This window comes from Atractosteus spatula, chromosome 12 (assembly GCF_055471065.1).
Source record: "Atractosteus spatula isolate fAtrSpa1 chromosome 12, fAtrSpa1.hap1, whole genome shotgun sequence".
Taxonomy (NCBI): domain Eukaryota; kingdom Metazoa; phylum Chordata; class Actinopteri; order Semionotiformes; family Lepisosteidae; genus Atractosteus; species Atractosteus spatula.
This window is the reverse complement of record NC_142717.1, coordinates 44,454,946-44,467,376: the sequence shown is the minus strand read 5'-3', so window position 1 is coordinate 44,467,376 and position 12,431 is coordinate 44,454,946. Positions and strand designations below refer to the sequence as shown.

The 12,431-nt window shown below is 36.6% G+C and overlaps 1 protein-coding gene across 1 annotated transcript in view; it reads left to right on the top strand.

Annotated features, from left to right (window-relative positions):
- The first annotated feature begins 242 nt into the window (after positions 1-242).
- etv1 (ETS variant transcription factor 1) overlaps positions 243-12,431 on the top strand; it is a 32,087-nt gene continuing 19,898 nt past the window's right edge. Inside the window, exons 1-5 of the mRNA XM_088928763.1 lie at positions 243-359; positions 777-910; positions 1,348-1,435; positions 1,770-1,817; positions 7,911-7,964. Coding sequence (XP_088784889.1) covers positions 854-910; positions 1,348-1,435; positions 1,770-1,817; positions 7,911-7,964 — 247 coding nt within the window. The 5' untranslated portion in view covers positions 243-359; positions 777-853. The remainder of the gene's footprint in view (positions 360-776; positions 911-1,347; positions 1,436-1,769; positions 1,818-7,910; positions 7,965-12,431) is intronic.

The following is a 12,431-nucleotide window of genomic DNA, read 5'->3' as shown; positions in this document are numbered from 1 at the left end:
TTTTTTTTTAGTATGTACGTAGCACTTTTAACAAACGTCAAGAGCAGACCTAGCATTGGATAAAAGTCTATAACCTCGGACTACGTTGTAAGGAAAGGTATTTCTGAGACTTAATCTCACGCAGGCTGGTTTTGTGATTGACAGTCAGAAATCTGATCCTGTGAAAGAGACGGACAGCCAATGGGAGTCAGAGATGCACAGTTTGGGTTGGAGGCCCCTGGAGGAGAAACGCAGGAAAAACCATTGAACTGAGCTCAATCACTGAGCTTTGAGCTTTGAGGTGAACTACTGCACAAATTCACGTTTTATAATTACATTCTCCGGGAATCGAATGGGTGAATGACGTGCAGGCTACTTTGGTGAGTTTCCCCCCTTTAACTTCTTAAGTTTCCCCGTGAACGCCGCATGAGTTTTGCCAGGAAAATATATATATATATTTATTTTAAAAAGGCTGTAGTTCCGCTACGTGAGAAGAAAAACATGTTGATCGCCATCATCGCATTTAGCACACGTTTAAAAGCAGGTCGCCACTGCAGAGTAAGCGTGCTGTGTACTTTATAGGTGCAGGGACTAAGAATGTCGAGTGCAATACATCGTGCTTTGCTTTTACATTTAAAACCCTTGTGCTGCATATTTGCACGCCAGGTTAGGGCGGTAGTCTGGAGATATATTTTTATGAATGGAACTGCTCTAGGCTAATTAGCTATGCAAGTTCGGGCGGTTCATTCATGTTTTTTTTTGTTCTTTTTTTTTTAAAGCCATCTTGTTTCCTTTAGGTTGATCGGACTCCAGACCCTGTGGAAATCTCCAGCTAAATGCTGACAAAATAAACCAGCTCACTGGTAACCGGCTGATGAGCTGCAGAATGGATGGATTTTACGATCAGCAAGTGCCTTACATGATTACAAACGTGAGTGAGCAAGAAAAAAAAAGTTAGCTAATAACTTCCATCCAGGCAGATAGAAAACCACCTGATTCCAAGTACCTTTGTGAGGATTAGCAGGAGTTATTTTAACCGTTTCACGTCAGGAGGCGCAGTCAGAGCCTGAGTTTCTTTTTATTATTAGGCCTAATAATTATATTAATAATAAGTGTCAGGCGTTCCTTTCATAGCCGGCGAGAGGAGACGAAAACACTGCATGTGTGTAGAAATAATTTCCAGTTGCCCGTTTAAAATGGGATACTGTGCTGTAGAAAGTGTAGGAGTCAATAATATACTGTACAAGCCGCAATAAGTACGGTAGTGTGAAGAATTCTGTTTTGCACTGGTTTTCTTCAGTTAATATAGAGCCTGATAAAAAGGTGTTCTTTAACAGAAATTGATTTTTTTTACCCTTTCTTTGCTAGAACACACAGGGGAGGAAATGTAACGAGAGACCTGTAAATGATAGAAAAAGGAAATTCATTAACACAGACCTGGCTCATGACTCAGAAGGTGAGCTTGGGGGAAAAGAAAGAAAGAAAAAGTTCATTTCACGGCTTAACATCTTGCGAAATTCAATTTGTTTGTGATTACCTGGATTCTTCAACAAACTAGTTGCTTAAAAATCTAAAAAAAAAACACTTGGCTGTAAAACTAAGTTTCAGAAGATGACTTTCCTATTAGAAATGCAGTTTAATTAGTGCATTGCCTGGGATGCTTTATGGTTGGTACTTTCTCCTAAAATGAAGAAGTGTGTTATTTGAAATCTATTTTTTTTTCCAAATGGAGAAAACCCCAAAGTGGCAAGGGATTTTGAACATTTCCCGTTTCGTTCTGCTTCTTTTAGAGCTCTTTCAGGATCTTAGCCAGCTACAGGAGACTTGGCTTGCTGAAGGTAGGCATTTTCTTTTTCAGTTCTTGTAAAAAGCTTGCTTAGTTTAGTGCAAGTGAGAGAGGGGGAGAGAAAGACAAACAGAAGGGAAAAAAAAGCAGAAATTGCCTGAAGTTACCTTCTTGATGTGCAGGCCAATTAATTGAGCTCTAAAAGAGCCACCTCATGTGTCATGCATACATTAGAACCTCAGACGAGCTGGTCTTTGGGGATTCTGAAGTAGCTCTTCCCAGTGTCATCACAAATTACCAGGAGAAATTGCTTGCAGCTCAGAATCACATCTGCTTTTGGCAAGAACTAATGTACCAAGTCTCCATCTCTTAGTTCTCTCTTCCACTGGTTTTGACCAGCTCCAGTGTGTTCACAGTGTACGGCTTCAATTATCACTGTTAATATTAATCTGGATATATTTTAAGGTGCACAACGCCAAAAAAAAAAAAGACTTTAATGATCCATCGCCTTGATTTTTTTTTCTGATGGCAAAAACTAGCCTTTGTGTGCTCATCGGGACGTGATGCTTCAGGATTTAAGTGGCAGTGTCTTTTACCCACCTTGTTTGCAACACAGAAGTTTAGGTTGGTACTTCAGTTTTATATTTGTTGGTTTTGGTTTCTTCATGTTAGTGTACTGTTTTCAAAACTTTTTTTGTGCTCTTGGATGATTCCTTGGTTAGCATTGGCAATGGGTAATGTGCAAGAGCTCCTTTAAATATTTTGTAGGCATGTTAGTGTGGCGTTTTTGTCAGCTTCAGGATGCAGCAGTCGGACAGCTAGTAAGTAAATGTGTGCATGGCTAAGTACAAATGAAATGCCTACAAGCTCTTTAGTTTTGCTTTCCTCGCTGGTGTCCGATTCTGTGGCGATATCGGAACGCAAGGCGTAGTAACAGCACAGTGCGAGGATAACCGATCTACCCTGTCCTAGACCACTGCAGTGTAAAAACCTGTCTTCCACCTAAAACCTGTTGGGAAAGATTTCTCTTCTTGTATGCAAGAGCAGATGGGTTTTACTTTGAAATTGCAGATATTGCATGCAAAAGTTAAGAAGGGCTCAGTGAAATTTTTTAATTGTTTTGCTATTAATCATTGGCGTTTGTGGTGAAACTTTTTTAAGGCTATATTGTGCCATTTACTTTAAATGTTCGGTAATGCAGTTCTTAGTTGATGTTATACAGAGTTAGAGATTTAAAGTGCTGATGTCTTCCAGATGTTTTCCCAAGATTTTCTTTTGACCACTTCTGTCTGTTTTAAATCTAGATTTTAGAACAGCTTTGGTCTCGCTCATGCTTAGTCTTAAATATCTGGGTACAGAAATCTTTGGGGTCATGGTTTTTAAAAAAGCAAAATGACTCGCACACATACTGTGATATCTGTGTACGCTGCTTTCTTCACAGTCAATGTAAGTTCTGTTTTCATTGATCTACCAATGACAAATTATAATGCAATATTTGTCTGTGATTATTGTTGGAGTGGGTATTTTTATTTCCTCTCCTGCATAATGTTATGGTAATTAAAAAGATATGTAAATGTCAGATTGATAACTTCATGAAGCGAACAAAGGAGAAATTACCTAAAACTGGATGGCACGGTTTTTATTTCTGTATTTATGTGGGTAGGACACTGAATTACTGAGGGTTGCCAAATTTAGAGGAATGGAGAATTTTAAGCTGTGGTATTAGTTTCAGTTTTATTTTTAATCTCAAGAACAGCTCTTAAAATTCAATATTGCAAAGCAGTTTATACATAAACACACAAGAAAGTGTATTTGTTCAGTTGTGTTCATTCATTTGACTTTGCGAACTCTGCATTTCATCAAAATCCATTTTTTTAAACATTTGAAATTTTGTGAAACGGGTTATTCCTGCCTTGAGCCCCATCCTTATGGAATGGGGTTTCTGGTGTCTTCACATTTCCCGGGAATAAACTGTTCTCTAATGGTAGATACAGTAGATGAATGAAATAAAAAGCAGCAAAAATGCAGTTGAATAGGAACACTTGTGTATATGTAATAAGGACCCGTAATTGGGTTTACACGTCCATCTGTAATGGTAATAGTACTTTTTATAGTGACATGTTTATGAAATTAGTCTGAGTTACATTCTCCAAGAAAGCTGGATCATCCTTTCTTTTTTCAGTCATCTGAAATCTGACGGAGAATAACAGTTCATACCAAAGCTGAAAAGAGGATGGTGTTGGCTTTTTGCATCTCTCTGGATCTTAGAAAGCAGTGGAGTACTATTTGACTGCTTAGAAAACCATTTAAGCCTGATGGGTATGAAAACGAATGCAAAACAACTTGTAAAACAGAACTGCAATCCTTTTTGTTTTACATAATGTATGTAACAAGAGCACTCTCTTATGATCTAATTTATTAGATCATATTTCAGATTTATTTCAGTTTTCCACTTGTGTACTGTATGTGCTCTGCTGTGAACAGTTCATAAAACTAAAAACCATAGAAGGGTGTTGCAGTAAATTGTATGTTTTGTGAGAACTTTTAGTGTAGAAATGAGGTGTGAGCTCATGCATTTACTGGGTTTGTGTAAGATCCTGATTTCAGAGTGACCCAAAGCTTGTTTCTTCAGATTAACAGTGCCACACTTTTACCTGAACCTTCAATATTATTGAACACTGTCCTTCATTTTTTATTCAAATCATATAAATTAGGTATTCTGCATGCATTTCCTATTGAACAATGTTTTAAAAATTAATTGTGTTTCTTTCAAAAGAAAGATGGTTTTTAGATGGAATCTGTGAAGATTATTTTTGTCATTTACTCAAATGATTAAAAAATATATTTATTTGGCTATCTTTATTTGAAAAAGTAAATCAGTAATTTAGAACCCCAAACCCCCTTAATCTCTTATTTAAAACCTTTTAAAAATACTAGCAATATAAATGTTCTCTTATGTTTTCAAATATATGTGAGAGTACGTCTATAGAACATGGATCAGGTAAGACTTTAAAGTATATATTGCAAGTACGCTGAAAGAATGAATTTAGTAATTTTAATATTTTAGTATTTCAGCTTTTTTAAAACAAATGACTGCACATCTGTTAATATAACTATTACAGTAAAAATTACAATTTTACCTGGCTTAAATCGATGAGTAGAGTATTTCATTTGAGATTCCAGATGTAATGAATTACTTCCTGTCTATTAAGATAAAAATGAACACCTACCTATTTCTAAGATTTATTAGTTCAGGTAATTGAAGCTAAGAGAAAAGATTATATTAGATGGACTGAATTTCCGACATCATGAATTAAAGAGATGATGGGTTAGTCAGACATCGGAACACTTTCCTTTCTCTTGAAAAAATATATGTAATGAGTTTTATTTGGCTGGGTTTTAGTCTTAATATTTTTTAAAACTGTTAATGAGGTTCCTCAGAACGTACACATATAATCAAGATCCTTGAAATGTGTTAAACATTCTCCTTGTGCTTTGCTTAAGTTTTGTTGATATTGCATTTAAAATGTCTTGGAATTTATTAGGTGTTGCAGAAAATCTAACAAATTTATTAATTAAATCTAATAATTAAATCTAACAAGTTTATGTTCTAGCTTCATATTTATACAGTAGTACTTCCATATCAAGAAATTGCAGGATGATGAAAGTTTGCTTTGCCCATTTTTAGTCAAAGGATGTAACGTTCCAAACCCATTCTTGGTCCTCATGATGTTTTTTTTTTTGTGAATGGAGGCAAAGCTCCAGTTCTCCTGCTGTCTTTAGGAATTGTTAGGTTGATCAGCTGTCTCATTCACTGGCAGAAAGAATGACTCATACATCTTCTGGCTTGTTTGGCTCCGGGTTACTGTTTTATCCTCAAAGCCCACATTTTAGTGGATGAAGCAATGTCTAATTAAAACATGAATGTACTGTGTACTCTGACTTCACATTTTGACAGGCCAGCCTAATTTCTGTGAAACAATGGGCAGATTTATATGAAAGTCAGTGCCTAGTATTAGGATACTCCAAAAGTTCTCTTGATACTAGGTTCTGCAAAAGAAAACAGTAAATTTGCCTAATGCTTTGAATAGTACATATCAATTTAATAATCTCAGCCACAGTTTTTATATGAAAATGCCACAGTATCAAGGCTTTCAGATGAAATGGGCACTGGTGTAAGAATGGCCAAGATACAGTGCTTTCTTAAAACATTAAGGATTTTGAAAAACAGTTTCTTCATCAGATCTCCACAGAATGGAGGCTGTGTTCTTTACTAGTTCCATTAATGACACTGCAATACACTACCCATTGCAGCCTCTCACACATGCTGTGCAGTAAATGTCATTAGAAAGGTTGACCTTTCTGTTGGGGGTTGTGATCTTCTGCTGGTAAACTGACTAGATTGTTTTTCTGATGCCAGTGCAAACAGATGTTTATTTTCTTTTGCTTAAGCTGTAGAGAACAATTTTGTCATTTCCCCCTAAATGTGAATTTTATGTCCTGATCATTACTTGTTAAAGGATGATTTCATTTATTTAAGAACCGGTTGCTGTGAAAATTAGCTCAAAATATTTGGTATGTACTTGGAGAAATAAACTATTTAACTATCGTGAATTTTACATGCGGTGTTTCCATGTCCTTTTGATATATTGCAGCTGTATCTTTGTGAATCGTGTTGATAAAGCCAGTTCTTATGCATTCAGTAAGATATGCAGTGGACAGTAATGCATGGAAAAATTAAAACTTTATTCTATTCTCAGATACTAATGCTTAAACAGGATCCTGCTGTTGTGGCTCAACACTCTTTTTGCACATTTTCCTAGATCAAACAATTTATTTTTAATTAACACGAATTGATGCTGAACTAATTTTCACCTGCAACACACTCATTTTAAAAATAAAAGCCAGAGGAGACAAAGAAAGAGAGAGAGAGTATTAATATAAATGGAAATCCAAAACATTTAGTTAAATTTCAGATTTAATTTAACACTTTAAAAAATAGTTTTAAAAGAATTACTGAAATCCCCATTCTACTTGGTAATCAAACTGAGAAATAGCTGCAAAAAAATCAAGTCCTAGGGGGTTCAATTGCTAGATAGAATCTTGTTTTTTTAATGAACATGGCATTCTCGCATTGGTTGCTATATTAAAATAAGTACTTTGATTTGTTTTCTTGTTTTATAGCATTTTTAAATAAACTATTTAGAAGTCTCTGCGTGCCTGTACTTGTAAGTCACCATTTCATAAAAAAACCAGTAAAATGGCTGAAAATGAGGTTTGACAAGTGTTTTCTGCTTAAAAATAAACTTGTTAATGGCTTAGGACAGCAAAAACTCCTATCGCTACACTTGGGGACTGTTTGATCTTTACCTAGGGGAATCCAGAAATAGCTGGAGGTCCAGTTTTGTTAGTTAAGTAAATGTTGATGAATTTCTTATCCTAGAATATGTTATATTTTTCATAATGTACATGACAATTGTAAAGGATTTATGATTGTGATTTAGTATCGGAGCACTGCTGAATTGTGGCATTAACCCTTGAAAGCCATCTTTATGTGGGAAGAGAATGTTTCATTGTGAAGCCTTAACTTGAGATGGAGAGTATCGGCTAATTGGAGGGTTGAAGCTTTAATCCTGGCGTGAAAAACCCCTTACATTCAGATTGCTAGGATCATCTTTTTATCTCCATGCTACTCTTTCTGAAGGCGCATCATTATCTAAAAATAAAAGACATCCTTAGGACATTGTGTAAAAGAAAACCACCACAACAAGACTGCGGACATCAAGATACCTCTCCTTGCACACTGGAAATAACGCTATTTGAATTTTTTTTCCTACGTCTTTCGCTTCAGTTGAAAGGGTTTCACTCATGAACTAACAAATTCAAAATATGTTGAGACATAAGTCTCATAAATAAGGTATCGGCATTTTTCATTCAAGGGATGACTGTCATTTTATGTTTTTTTAGATGTAGTATTAATTGAGATTTAGAAAGTGAAGGACTTTGTTGGCATGAGGGATTATTAACTTTGTCAATGTATTGTCAGTAGGTTGGCAGCATAATACAGTATACTATAACACTATGTTTTTGTTGGGTCCATTCCACTGGCTTAAAATGTCTCCATCGTTTTCCCTTTTCTGTGCAGCTCAAGTACCTGACAATGACGAGCAGTTTGTACCAGACTTCCAGGCTGAAAACTGTAAGTACGAGTCGCCGAACGACTAATTAAAAAATCCCTTTTAATTATTCCAGTTTTTTTCTTTTTTACCTGTGCTAACTAGGGGTCGTGTTTTATGTGAGAAGGCAAAGGTAGAAAATGTATATTGGAAGAGATGATTGTGGGCATTTGGAATATTTGGAGTTTTTGATTTGAGTGCCAGAAAGAATGCAGTGTTCTTATTTTAGATTGGTGCTCTACAAAAATGCAGTGTGTAACATCTACTTCACCTTTCAGTAAGTAAGATAGTTTTTATTCATGTAATATTGTAGTATGATAGTTTTATATTCCAAGTTGTAAATTAAAAGTTTTGGACATATAGATTACATTTATTGGTATTTTCAGGGCACTGTACCACATTCCACAGTTGGAATGATTGTACCTTCCAGGTGACTTGACAGTCAACTTTTTATCATTACACTGTTGTTTTTTTTAACATCTGTTGACAAATCGAGGCTCAAGGGAAATGGTTTGTCTGGTGTGTTTAAAACCTGAAACAGATTGTGTAACAATGAAATACACAGATTTCCTGCATTGATATTTTTATACTGCATTGCCTAGTTCAATATTAGCATCCTATCAGGCTCTGTGTTATTCGCCTCCATCACTGTTTCTGCCTTATGCAGATTTTTTTATGTTTACAGATGGAACATTAGTGTGTAACTCCATCTTTTTGATACATTAACATTGATCAGTATTGTCAGTAGCACTTTTTGATTTCTTAGCTTGTAGCAGTCTGCTTTTGCCTTATTATAAAAGCTGTAAGCAGGAATACATTTAAGCCTTTGAAGTTATTCTTGGCAAAACATGTCCCAACACTGTTAAATTGAAAGTCCTGAAATAATCCATCACTGAAATTAGTAGCTGCTTTTTGTTTTTGTTTCCTTACAGTTCTGACATCTAATTAATTAAATAAGCATTTATAATAAATGTTTAAATAGACTCCAAGATAATATACATTATGGGCCTTCAGGTTTAATGAAAGTTCACTACTGCACAGGAAATTGGCTCCACTGGAAATATATTCATTGGTACAAATTGTTTATCATCCTAAGGGAGACTTAGCTAAATCATTTCAAACTATTACTAAAACCACAGGGCTGGGGATCCCACGTACCCACATATACAAGATAAATGATATAAGATTTTTCCTGCTCATGCAAGATAAGAGGAGAAGTTCCTGGGTGTCATTAATGCACATCTGTATACAGTATATCACTTGAAAGCCAAATGCCAAACAGTATTGTCAGGGATTTTTCAGAAGGACGGACTCAGTGCTCTGAAGACATTGAAGATAAAGCAAGCTTTGCCACACCCAGTTAGGAAAATCTTGGGGTTTCTTTCTCCAGCAGAATTCAAACCTTCAGCTGTATTTTATGGACCCGTCTGTTTACCCTTTGCGGTGTCTCTTGTTGTGTTTTTCTAGTTATAAATCTGAATTGCTCTGAATGCCGATCATATAATACAGCCAGCAGACAGCCTGACTTACGTACAGGCGGCGAGAGATCATGAGAAGACAAAGGATTACCCTCACAAAACTCATGACAGTGGGACTAATTTCTTAAAAACAGTTGCGTATAGGAATTGGATGGTTGCTAAATGACAACAGTAGTTACAGGTATTTTAAAGAAATATGCCGGCTGGGTTTTAACACCTGATGAAGGAAAGTTGATGAGCATTGCCTATGTTTTTTTCCACCATGGCATGCATATCTAGCACTCCTTGTAAGGTACATAATTGCTAATTCCTTGCTAGTTAACAGTACCTCCAACATCTGAACACAGCACTAAAAGTTAATGTAATCCACATACATACCGTTAGAGATATTGCTGCATGCCTGCAATATCTCCACTGTCTGACTCAATGTACAAATGCCCTCTACTTTTGGCTTCCCTCCAACTTCATTCCCTTAAGCCGGAATCTGGTAGATTTAGTTTCAGAGAAATGATTTCAATGTCAAAGAGAACATTTCTGACACCTCTCTAACGAGTGGTGCATGTGCAGTAGACGTGATGTGTAATGTTTTGTGATGTATTCAGATGTACAGAAGCAGTGTGTCCATAAAAGTTTTCCTCTACTGGACAATAAAGCTGGTCTTATCTTATTTAATGCCACTCAATCTGATCGGCCCAATTCAAACGTGTTCTGTCACTGTGGATGAGTTAAAGAACAGTGCCGTACGCTCTTTGTGGTGTGCGTTTTAAGTTGTAGAGTGATCAGCGTGCTTACAGCTGTACAGTCGGAGAAGGAGTAAGACAATGAAGTGCTGTGTTTACAGACAGCTTATTTTTAGTCTGGTGTGGCTAGTTTGAGGTCATTCTTGGTTGTTTTCTCTGTCTTTTTTTATATGTGGTGTTGACAGAATGACATTCGTCTAGTTCAGATTTGACCTTTTTTTTTGAAGGCCTTGATTTGCAGTATGATTGAACAGTGAAAGAAAACTAAAAGGCTGTGACAATCTTATAAAGGCTCACATCAGTAAAATGTATACTGATCCTCAAGATGAATGTTGAATTTATCACATGTCCTAGTGTTTTAATAGTCATGGTTTATTCATTTATAGAAAATTGCTTAAGGAGTATGTAGTCATGTTTATTTTTGACACTTCATGAGATTGTATTTTATGAACAATCTATTGCTACCTGAATGTTATGACGCCCTAATTACTATAAAACACTGGCAGACCTATATGAAGTGCAGATGGTACAGGCACCTAATTTAGTAAATGCCTTTCTTGCTTGTTCTAATCTGACAATTTTGCAATTTCTGAACTCGGCAAACCACAAACATTAAGGGCATAATGTCAACAGGCAAGTGTGTGTGTCAGGGGAACTGGGGGGTCACAGTGGGGTCTTATGTTTGCAAATGATTTTTGGTCAGGTGATCTAAAATTACAAAGTTTTACTGAAGTGAGAGTTTATAGTTCTCCATATTTAGTATCCCACTTCATCCAGTGAAACCTTCCAGCTCGCTATAATGCAGTATGTTGTGTAGTGTCATTTTTTTTATTTGACCAAAATTATTTGACCAGAAAAAAGGATATCTTCCTGTTAAGAATATAAGATGTTTTTTTTTTCTCCTGTATAATTTGTAGCTCGTAAAACATTTTTAAAGCTACTCATTCACTCATTCAGTATAGATTCTGGAAAGGGAAAAATAATACTCCTGCTAATTGTAATTCTAAGCAGTCAGGACCAAGTAAATACTGCAGCGTTGCAGTGAATTGCGGCAGAGGTTGGTCAGGCATGGCGAACAGGTGGGCAGCGTAGGGACGAATTTGTTATTTGTAATGAAATGCCCCATTTTTGCTCCAACCTTTTCTGCTGGTTTCAAGGCAGCACATTAAAATAGCAGCCACAGAAGTCTGCCCCTTTTTGCTAAAACGGTCTTGCCTCTGACCTAAAATCGACAGGGCTTGCTTCACAGAGCCCTCATTGATGACTTGCTGCTGACCAGAGTTGGCTGCTGCCAAGTGAGAGTGGGGTGAAGAAACAGGAACAGATGGCAAGGGCACTGTAGTTGGGCTCCTGGACCTGGCATCCCAACACACAGCAGCTCTGAATGCACTTTGTGCAAATCGGAGGAAATACTCGACGCAGGCGGGGGGGGTTGAGGAACCTTTCGGGTTTGCTGTTCTGCACAGGTGTGACTCCTGACGGAGAGCTGCGGTCCGCTGGTGATGGAGCCGTACGGAAAAGAACTGAGAAGATTTACCATTCTAGCGTGGCTGGCCTGCTGAGGAAAGCAGAAGAAGTCTGACAGGGCTCTTTAACGTGTGCAGAAGAGCTATAAGTTTGAGACGCACTTTGGACAGTGGATTGCTGTAGATTAAAACTGTGTTTGAAGAGTGGGATATGCATCTGAAATGCATGTTTTGTTTTTTTAAGTTGAACCACAGTAATCTCCAGCCATTGTGAGCCACCTTTATTAAAATTCTTCAACAGAGGTTTGAAAGAACTTTGTGTGTATATATATTATAGGTTAATATACATTAATATTTTAGGGCTACATACAATATCAATGATTATTGTATCCAACATTAAGATCTATCTCGCACTATGGTATAAGAGATATTACTAAATGTTAATAGCTTATTATTCCCAGTTTGGCAGGTCTCCAAACGTTATTTACTGTAGCTCCAATAAGCATTTGCAGACCAGGTGTACCAATAACTTCATGCAGCCCGCTATGTATACTGAAGGTTGATCATTTAGGAGTCTAACAGTGACAGCTTGTGTTTGTCCATTATGCTGTTTGCAATTTCATGGTTTTCTGCTATGCTCTTAAGACCCTCTTCACAGATCAACCACCTGGTGTAAAAAAACCTCTGTCGAGGAAAACAAAAGCCATGCTTTGTGTTTTTTTTAACAGCCTTTGTTTTCTAATCAATAGCAAATAAATATTACAGCATTAATGTTTTCTTGACTTAACAAGTTTTGACCCTTTAAG